This window comes from Helianthus annuus, chromosome 4 (genome assembly GCF_002127325.2).
Source record: "Helianthus annuus cultivar XRQ/B chromosome 4, HanXRQr2.0-SUNRISE, whole genome shotgun sequence".
NCBI lineage: Eukaryota > Viridiplantae > Streptophyta > Magnoliopsida > Asterales > Asteraceae > Helianthus > Helianthus annuus.
The window spans coordinates 73442957-73454081 of NC_035436.2; the positions used below are offsets into that span (position 1 = coordinate 73442957).

The 11125-nt window shown below is 34.2% G+C and overlaps 1 protein-coding gene across 1 annotated transcript in view; it reads left to right on the plus strand.

The window, feature by feature from the left end:
• Positions 1-10544, plus strand: part of LOC110933216 (T-complex protein 1 subunit alpha-like) — a 47604-nt gene extending 37060 nt beyond the window's left edge. The window contains exons 6-7 of the mRNA XM_035989351.1: positions 9553-9603; positions 10443-10544. Coding sequence (XP_035845244.1) covers positions 9553-9603; positions 10443-10544 — 153 coding nt within the window. The remainder of the gene's footprint in view (positions 1-9552; positions 9604-10442) is intronic.
• The last annotated feature ends 581 nt before the right edge of the window (positions 10545-11125 follow it).

Below are 11125 nucleotides of genomic sequence, written 5' to 3' on the forward strand. Positions count from 1 at the left end.
AATAGTAAATCAAGTACAAATTAATGTCCCTGATTTACCATTTGCATTCAATAGATTCCTGTACCACTTGTAAATGTAATCACTTCATAGTATCCAAGCATCTCAAAATTTAACCACAATTACCACTTGTGGGATCAAGATTACCACTTGTAGATACAATGGTTACCACTTGTAGGAATGTTACATCTACATCACCATTTTACCAATCAGGATGCCGATTCCTGCTTCGCACTTACCAACCTGGAAGCTCCGGCGTAGTCCTCTCACCTGTAAACATTCAAACACTATTCAAAATCTTTCAAACAAATTTTTCAAACACTAGAAAGATGCCGATTCCTGATCCACGATTACCAACTTGGGATCTCCGGCAAAGTCAGGTTTTTTAATCGAAGAAAATGTCTACCCAAGCCTGACCAGCCTTGGGTGTTTTCAATTCAGATTTTGTTGGGGTGTAAGTTGCTTTCTTTGTAGCGTAGAAGTCTTTTACCCCTTTCACCTTCCTATCAACCATTTTACCAAAAATTTTCTTTACATTCCCATTAAAAGCTTTCTCAACATCAAAATTATCTTTTTCAGAAAAATCCTGATTTGAGATTTCAGTCTTTCCAACTTTTCTCTTAAAATTTTCAGTCCTCAATGGTGGAAAGTTCTCGTCATCCATTGAAGGAACTGAGTTTTGATCACTCTCATCAAACTGTGGCTCCTCTGATTTTGTGGAATCAGATTCATCGCCAGATTTTACCTCAGATTTCTTAACAACCCATTTTTGATTGTCAAGTTTCACACTACGCTTGTAAAATCTCTTCGAACACTCACCAACTTCAAATGTTGAATTTTTGAAAACTTTAAATTTTTCAGTTGGTGGTTCGGTTTTATCAACAAAAACTTCTTTCAGTTTTCCAGAAACTCCCTGTTTTGTGTTTGTCGCTTTCGGACAGTTCCATGCAATGTGACCAGCTTCATTGCATCGGAAACAGGTTCTGGTTTCTTTCTTCATGTAAGCTCCATTCTTTCTTTTCTCGGCAAGAAATTCTTGGTTAGATTGTCTCCAGAATGTGCTTTTTGCTTCCTCTTCTGAGCTAGTACCTGAAACAAATTTTGTATTTGTTTTAGAAAATTTTTTGTTTTTATAGTTTTCTGGTGGAGTAAAACCAAGTCCTTTCTTTTTGTAGCTACGATTTTGGTTTGGTTTCTTTTGAAAACCCGAACCAGAATTGTAACCTTTTTTCTTGTTTAGTCGTTGTTGAACTTTTGAGGTGTAAAATTTAGGTTTTACAATAAGATTTTCATCTTTTATTTCAGAAATATTAATTTCTGTTAGTTTGAAAACCTTTTTAATCATTTCTGGTTTAACACCTCTTATTGGAAACTCTTTATCAAAATATAATTTGTCAGAACCATTCAAAGTATATGCAACTTCAAACGTTTCGTCATTCAAATTAGATTTTGACAATAAAAATTCTTTACTGTAAACCCGTTTTCCCGATGATTTCGAACTCTTTTCAGACGAACTCGAACTCCTGACTGACTGACACGCACTTTCGGACTCGGACTTTGACTCTGACTCCTCATCCTTATCCAACACCTGATCGACTACTCGTTTTATCAGTTCAGACTCATGATCTGTGTCGGACGCTGTGAACGTGACGTCAATATTGTCCGGTAAAACATCGGTTATCTCGGATTCTAGTTTAATATTGACCGCCTGTTTTAGTTCTTCCTCGTTAGGTTTTCTAGGCGAGTACCCTTCCCAAATCGGAGGCGGACACCTATTATAACAGACACCCTGTTTCTTACCAGTATCCTTTCTCTTCGTTGGTTGTTCATCTTTAAATGCCTCAAAACCTTCAACTGTTGGATAAATTCTGTCGATTACGTAGTCACAACCTTTGTAACTTTGCAGCAATCTTCTGATTCTTTCATTCTCTGCTGCTTCATTCTCTAACTCTTTCTTCAACTTTGCACATTCTTCTATGTACATGTTGATCTCTTTTTGCTTTGTCATCATTGTTGCATTTAGCATCTTCAAAGCTTTCTCTCTTTCAGAGTTAGTCTTCTCCAGACCATTCACATTCCTATTCAAAACATCATACGACTTTTTCAAGTTTTTTACATCAAACAACAATTGTTCTTTCAACTTTTCTAACTCACTAAACCTCTCATCTTTTTCTATACATTGTTTACAAGACTCTAAACATGTAAGACAAGGTTTTGTGACTTCAACAATCTTTTCGATCTCTATGATTTTTTCAACTTCAACAACTTTCTCAGCTTCAGTCTCTGCTTCAATAAACTCTACTAATTTGTCAGAACTATCATCCGAAGAACCAGAGTTAGATGATGTTTGATCAAAAACGAATGCTCTTTCGGAACTTTCATCTGAAGAACCAGAATCAGTTGATGTTTGATCAACAACAATTGATTCTTCTGAACTTTCATCGGATGAAACAGATTTTTCTTCTTGATTCTTCTTATTCACATCATTGTTCTCCATTTGTTCTTCAAGCTTCTGAATGAATTGACAAATTGACAATCTAGAGTATTCTCCATTTCTTTTTAAATCCAACAGATATGTACCCCATTCTTGTTGAGGTATGGAATTGGCTAATTTCTTAACCCATTCATTTGGATTTTGCTGAATACCCTTCTCAGACATTGAGCGAACAAGATGACTATACCTCTCAATGATACTCTTTGTACTTTCTCCTGGACAACCTGAAAACAAATCAAATTCTTTCTTTAATACATTTATTCTATTAACTGTTTCACTAGTCATATTAAAGAATTTTAAGTCCATGATTCGGAAACACGTTTATCGAGACAATCACTTAAAATGAAATCTCAAATTCAAACTAGATCCCCTTTCGAATGAAATGATTCACCTTGTGAAACACCTGAAACAAACAAACAAAACACAATCAGTTTAAAGTATTATCAATTTAATAGAAGCGAACTGGTACTCGAACTGATGATCAATTCTGTGCGGATTGAGGGTTGACACACAGAACAGACAGCGATGACTTGGATCAAATACAGATGACTTGACACTTTTTCGTATAAACTGACGAACTTTCAAATGAACTGAGCCTTTGAGATTTTTGAACTCCAAACTGTACGAACTAGAATCGACGTTCAAGCGAATGTGACCTTCCACACGATTTCACGCGATTAGAACACACTGACGAATTTGAACAAGCTTTTAAGTCGACAGAACACACCTTCAACAAACAACTGATACAAATGAATTTTCAAACTTGATCACCTTTAACACTAACACATTGGCCAGTAATTGGGTGGTGGAACAATGACGGCACCTACAAACAAATATGATTGGAGTAATGGGCGGTGGCTTATTAACGGCTGGTTGGTGGGCCGTAATTGGGCTATTTATTTTTTATATTTCCGATGGTTCACGTGCAAATGGGCGGTGCTGAGTAGTGTGGGCCGATGATTGGGCCTTTATCCGACACTTTCACTGCCAAACTAAAAGATAAGTCTCATTGTCACCACATGCATATCAACTGACTACTTTGACCTGATGACAGTGATAACCTCGACAGAATTTTATGAGCGTGAATCGCTTTTATGACGATGTCTTATGAGCGATTCACGAATGTCTCAAAAAGCGGTCCTCACTTGAGCGGTCCGTCCTATGAGCGGTTCAAAGCATATTTTTATGAGCGGTTCCAGACAGTATTTTCGAGCGGTTCCAGAGGTGATGTCAGCAAACACGAACCGCTTTTAAGCAAAAATTCAATTTTAATCAAATTTAAGCCGAATTAAGGTCTGAAAATTTCCAGGTTTTGTTAAATCATGATTCCGCACATATTGTGAGAATTTGGAGCGATTTTGACCGTAAAAAGTTGCGTTTTTCGAAAAAGAAAAGTGTAGAAGCAGAAAAAATGATAAACACGAGCTGTATATGCGAGATCTCCTCCTCCTTGGCTCTGATACCAATTGTAGGATCGGATTTCGACCTAAACGAGTCGTTCGGAAGAGCTCAACTCCGTTTCAGAGGCGGAAACAAAGAAACGGATGCGTACACAGCTAGATTCACACTTTAAACCTCTTGTAGATTGATTTTACAATGTTTACATTCACAAGGAAAACCGGCAATACCTCGGTACCTGATCTGAAAAACGTTACAAATGAATTGACAATTAAGCCTATATATAGTATGCTAGGAACCGCTCAAAAGGACATGCCATAAAGGCGATCCTACACTAAACCGTAAAGGCGGTTCCACATATTGAATAAGCGATTCCACTGGTTGCCTTAAAAGCGATTCCACATGCTTCCGAATAAGCTTTTGTCGTCTTGTGATCTTTCAAATAGCAGCATCATCTTCATCGATTGGACCTCCCATGTGATTGGTCCTTCAAAAGGCACCACCTTATTGGTCCTTTGATTGGTGACTTCTCATTTGACCACTTAGTGGTCCAATCACAAAATGTTGACATTATTAATTATCAAGACCTTGATGTGAATTGGTAAACGGCTAATATCCATTTTGTTAATTCATGACATCACTTGTGATGTCATATGGGTGATGTCACTCGTGATGTCATGGCTGACCGGATCCGCATCGCAACCAGAACTCGACATTAGACGTAGTCGACAGATGACTGCACCAACAACAGTAAGTGTTTGTGTTCATCTTTTAAAACCCTAATTTCTTCACTCGATAGACAATCACTCAATTGATCCTTAATGTTTTGGTGCAGTTACTGCTTGTCAATCTATTTCGAATATCGTCAAGACTTCACTTGGTCCCGTTGGACTCGACAAGGTATTTGTTGCTTGGTTATAACAGATTTAGGTTTTTAGGGTTTTGTATAGCGTATATCTATTATGTCTGTGCTGTAAAAATTGGATAGATTTGAGTATGCACAAAGTTTTTACAAACCCTAAATCAAGATATGTGATTTATGAATTTAACATGACTAGTATTATTTGCCTACCAAAGTTAAGGGATAAAGTTTACTGCTTTATGTGGTAGATGGCAATATGGTGATGACATTGTCAAAATTTAAAAGATGATGAATTTTTGGTAGCATATGTAGTTAATAGTTTGTGATAAAGTTTGAGGATAGGCAAGTCTGTGATCTTGTGGTTTCGGTCGGGATTTTTATAGTATGCGACCGATGAGGCTGAGCTCACGTACATGTTTCAAAGTATGAGTGTTTTGTGAATGCGGTTTAGTAGCGTTTGTCGTTGCTCTTGTGTTTATAAAATGTTATGCTACATACTACAGAATCAGTGCATAGGAAACATAAACCTTTTGCTTACGAATTAGTGATGGATTAATATTAAGCTGAAGTAAAGGAAACAATAAACCTTTTTCTCTTGTATTGTACATAGTATCCGGTTTCGCTTCTTATAACTCGTTATAGTACTTTGGCAATTGTAATTGCTTCTCTATTATGTTTTGTTTTTATGCTTCTATTATTTTCTGATTAAATCAAACCTTGTGAGTGTAACTAATGTAAGCTCATGTTTCAGATGTTGGTCGATGACATTGGGGATGTAACCATCACAAATGATGGTGCTACAATTCTCAAGATGTTAGACGTTGAGCATCCAGCTACCAAGGTTAGACAAAAAAAGTTTATCTTTTTCGTCTTTTGTAGTTTTTCATTTCTTGCTATTTGTCTGTTCAATATGTCATTTTTTGTAACGTATGATTATATTATAGGTTCTTGTTGAACTGGCCGAGCTCCAAGATAGAGAAGTAGGAGATGGCACTACTTCTGTTGTCATTGTAGCAGCTGAATTACTCAAGGTATTAATATACATATTCTAGTAAATACATCTTTGTATTTGCTATTTTTCATAAAAGAATTCGACCCCTGATGTAAAATGTTTATTAATATATTCTTATGATAATTTTGCAGAGAGCAAATGATCTTGTGAATACAGAGTGAGTGTTAATCAATTCTTCGTCTTCTATATAATATTGTTTTGTTAATTTTTGCTCATGGGCATGTATATTTTTTTTTGTTTTAATGTTCGTAGCTTGCAATGAGAGAAGCATGCAAATATATTGAAGAGAAGTCGCGATTAAGGTAATACTATTGTATAGTAATATGTGAAAATGCCGAAAGTACGTCTACAAGAATTGGATTTTCTTACGTTTATGTTGAAGAAGCTATATTATCTTTTGATTATCTTAAGTAAGGGTGTGCACGGTTCAGTTTTACGGTAAAACTAAAACCACAACCAAAATGTTTGGTTTTTGGTTATTGAAAACCGTTTGGTTTTGTTTTTTTTTTTTTTTTTTTTTTTGGTTCTAGTAACGGTTTGGTTTTATGGTAAAACCAAAAACGCAACTGAAATTTTTGGTTTTCGGTAATTGAAAACAGTTCGGTTTCTGTTTTTTCGGTTTTAGCAACGGTTCAGTTTTCCAGTTTTTGGAACAATATTTCGTAAGATTCAAAAAAAAAGTTAAAACCAAGTTTCAAGAATCTTTCTTAGATGTTTACATTTAAGTTATGGTATCTAACCTTTTTAGTTTTTAATTAATATTGTTCACATAAACCTAACCTTCTAATCTATTTTTATGTTTCTCCAAATTTTTTATTAAGACATTTTCTTTTATAATACTTTGAAAATCATTTTAGTTATATCTTAAATTTTGTTATTTTAAAGCAATGGATAAATCATTTCAAAGATAGATAAACATGTTAATGTTTTTATTATAAATACTCAACATTCAAGATTGAAACTAATAATTCCTATAACCAATATATAACAACCATTAAAAATGATTTTTTTGGTTTTAAAAAATGTAAAACTGTAACTGAACCATAAATTTTGGTTTGGTTTTTTCGGTTTCTTGTGCAATTCTGTTTTTTGGATCAGTTTTTTCGGTTTTCCGCTCACCCCTAACCTTAAGTATTCTTTTGTTTTTCTTTAGGTTGACAAGCTTGGAAAGGATTCTCTTGTGAATTGTGCAAAGACAAGCATGTCTTCTAAATTGTTATCCGGTAACTCTGACTTTTTCGCAAATCTGGTACGCTTTTATTATTTTTCTAAAGTTCCAGTTTTATTTTTTACTTCATCTAAAATGAATAAAATAACAATCACGAGTTACACATCATCATTATGTTAAAGGTGAATATTCTTTATCATTTGTCCGTGGTGTCTTGGCATTACTTTAATGTCTATTTACATCATTCATGTCTCTACAGTCTATATAGAGATATGTTGGCTACCTGGTCGGGGGTTAAGAAAATGGTTTATTAAGGTTCTTGCCTTGTTCAGTGTATAGAACCTGCAAGGACCTGGGTCAAGCTTACTAGGACTTCCTTCAATACCCACTGGTATTGGATGGCGAGGGTGCAAATGGCCTGATCCCCTCATATGTAAACTACTATTAATACATTAAACCGGCTACTTGGGATTGTATCTCTGCTGACTCAAACCACTTAGCCGATGGTAACGTCACCTTTAAAATAGGGGCCTACCACTTTTCGCATTAATAACTTAATTAATTATCTTTCAATATTCCGACCCTTTGAGATTGTATCCTTGCTGACTCAAACCACTAGGTTGAGGGTAACGCCACCTTCAAAGGAGGGGCCAACTACTATAACTAAGATACTCTCTTAAAAAGTCCGAAAGTCCAAAAATCATCAAAGGATACATTAAAGACGAGTCGGATCCAAGTGATTCATCTTGTCTATCTGTTTTATTTTATTTTTATTTCTGCATTTTTTAGTTTTTATTTTCATGTTTTGAAATATTTTCTCAAAAAATTTTAGATTGATTAGACGTTAAGGATAAACCGGTACTAAAAGCTCTTGTGTCCTTGGACGACCTCGGTATCTTACCAATGCTATACTACGCTCACGATGGGTGCACTTGACCAAGTGTGTGTTTAGTGTTAGTAGAATATCGTGTTTTATAAATTTAAAACTTGACTAATGTGTAAAATGGGCTTAAAATATCAATAAAAATATATCACGCTTTGCACATACCACCCATCGACCAGGGCATGATTATACAGGGTTAAGCTACCTTACCAACTACTAACTAACTCTGTAATTACTGAAACCCTAAACTTGTTACAATATAGTTAGGCTACTTCTCTAATTTGCTTTGTAACGAACCAAAAACCTAAACTCATTATGATAGCATTGATGTACCTCTCTAATATGCTTTGTATAAGGGTGAGGCACCTCTTAATTCGTTCTACATAAGGTTGAGCTACCTCTCTGATTTGCTATTTATAGGGTGTGTTAACTCTCTTATTTGCTTTGTATAGGTTTGAAATTAGGCATGTAAACGAATCAAACTTAACGAAGCCTTGTTCAATTTTGTTTGTTTAGCAATAAATTTGTTCATGAACACATATCGAACACAATTTCTTGTTTGTGTTCATTCACTAAGGAATCGAACTTGTTTAAGAATACAGACGAACATATATCGTTTTAATAAATAAAAAACAACATTTTTAATACCAAACATTAGATACATTCACCTTCTTAAGCACTTGATATTAAAATCATAAAGATAATAATCCCAAAGAAAGCCACAAGTTAGACATAATAAGCATAAATATAATTATCCCAAATAATGTTTCAAATATCTAAGTTTCTTTTACTGGCCATAAACTAAACTAAACTGAACAAACGCAACCTTTGTTCGTCTTTATTCATTTAATTAATCAAATGGAATTCATTGTTCATGTTCCTTCATTTAGGAGATTTTAGATTCGAAATTATACTACAATAATAAAACAATCAATTATATTGACGAAATTACCATGCCATTCATTAATCTTTCCTGCTGAATGACAGCCATTACAGACTCAGTCGGGTTTTTTATATCCAAGAAATCTTTGAACTGTTGGGCGTATTCATTCCACAATGTACAACCCACTATATTACCACTGAAGAAGAAAAAAAAACAGATGTAAACATGGTTGTTATTACAAAAAAAAATTCACATAACTTCAAAATTAACTAAAGCTGAAATACAATAGCAAGTAATCTCCAACATACAATATTTTTTTAATATACCATGCTAGTTGTAATAAATAAGAGAACCCTAACAGCAATTAATACATCTTCATACTTTAAGTGATATATGACAAATAGACAACAATCATTGATAATAAATACCAATCTTGTTACATATACATAACAATTCTCTTACAAATCTCAAAAATACAAACAAAAGGGGATAATTGCTTATCTACTTTAAGTGATATATGACAAGTAGACAACTTGTAATGATTTTGTAATTGTTGGAAAGTTATTGCAAGGAAGACAAATACATACAAATCATTTTTAATAAATGCAAATCATTTAAATCCAAAACATTTGCATTAATTTCGGATGAACGAACCTACATATATCTAAATATTTGCATCTAAATAATACCAATGAAATCCAAAACATTTGCATCTAAATAATACCAATGAAATTAAAAATGCGAATGATTTTACAGAGTGAGTGTTAATCAATTCTTCGTCTTCTATATAATATTGTTTTATTAATTTTTGCTCATGGGCATATATATTTTTTTTTTTTGTTTTAATGTTCGTAGCTTGCAATGAGAGAAGCATGCAAATATATTGAAGAGAAGCTCGCGATTAAGGTAATACTATTGTATAGTAATATGTGAAAATGCCGAAAGTACGTCTACAAGAATTGGATTTTCTTACGTTTATGTTGAAGAAGCTATATTATCTTTTGATTATCTTAAGTAGGGGTGTGCACGGTTCAGTTTTACGGTAAAACGAAAACCACAACCAAAATGTTTGGTTTTTGGTTATTGAAAACCGTTTGGTTTTTTTTTTTTTTTTTGTTCCAGTAACGGTTCGGTTTTATGGTAAAACCAAAAACACAACTGAAATTTTTGGTTTTCGGTAATTGAAAACCGTTCGGTTTCTGTTTTTTCGGTTTTAGCAACGATTCAGTTTTCCTGTTTTTGGAACAAAATTTTGTAAGATTCAAAAAAAAAGTTAAAACCAAGTTTCAAGAATCTTTCTTAGATGTTTACATTTAAGTTATTGTATCTAACCTTTTTAGTTTTTAATTAATATTGTTCACATAAACCTAACCTTCTAATCTATTTTTATGTTTCTCCAAATTTTTTATTAAGACATTTTCTTTTATAATACTTTGAAAATCATTTTAGCTATATCTTAAATTTTGTTATTTTTTAAGCAATGGATAAATCATTTCAAAGATAGATAAACATGTTAATGTTTTTATTATAAATACTCAACATTCAAGATTGAAACTAATAATTCCTATAACCAATATACAACAACCATTAAAAATGATTTTTTTGGTTTTAAAAAATGTAAAACTATAACTGAACCATAAATTTTGGTTTGTTTTTTACGGTTTCTTGTGCAATTCTGTTTTTTGGATGAGTTTTTTCGGTTTCTGCTCGCCCCTAACCTTAAGTATTCTTTTGTTTTTCTTTAGGTTGACAAGCTTGGAAAGGATTCTCTTGTGAATTGTGCAAAGACAAGCATGTCTTCTAAATTGTTATCCGGTGACTCTGACTTTTTCGCAAATCTAAATTGAATAAAATAACAATCACGAGTTACACATCATCATTATGTTGAAGGTGAATTTTCTTTATCATTTGTCCGTGGTGTCTTGACATTACTTTACTGTCTATTTACATCATTCATGTCTCTACGGTCTATATAGAGATATGTTGGCTACCTGGTCGCGGGTTAAGGGAATGGTTTATTAAGGTTCTTGCCTTTGTTGATACACTTTGTGTGGACGCGAGTCGGCTCGGTTCAACTCGGCTCGGTACGACTTGGTCTCGACATGGTTAGGTCCGGCTCAAGCCCGACGTCACGACATTCCTCCGTCGTGCGCCCCAGAGTTCGACACGCGAAGCACGGAGAGCCGCGGACCCATTCCCGTTTACACATCACCATGACATCATCATTGTGATGTCATGGTGATGTCACAACCTTTGTCCTATGTTGACTAAATGAAAGATTTAACCATAAACATGTTCTGGCCGTAATTCCAAACATGTGGGGCCGAAACTTGTCTTGGACCTTTGTCTTTCATTTGGGCTCAAATTAGAAACGACGAAACAGAACTAAATGTGAAGTGGTTGTCGACGAAACACTTCTGTTTCGTCG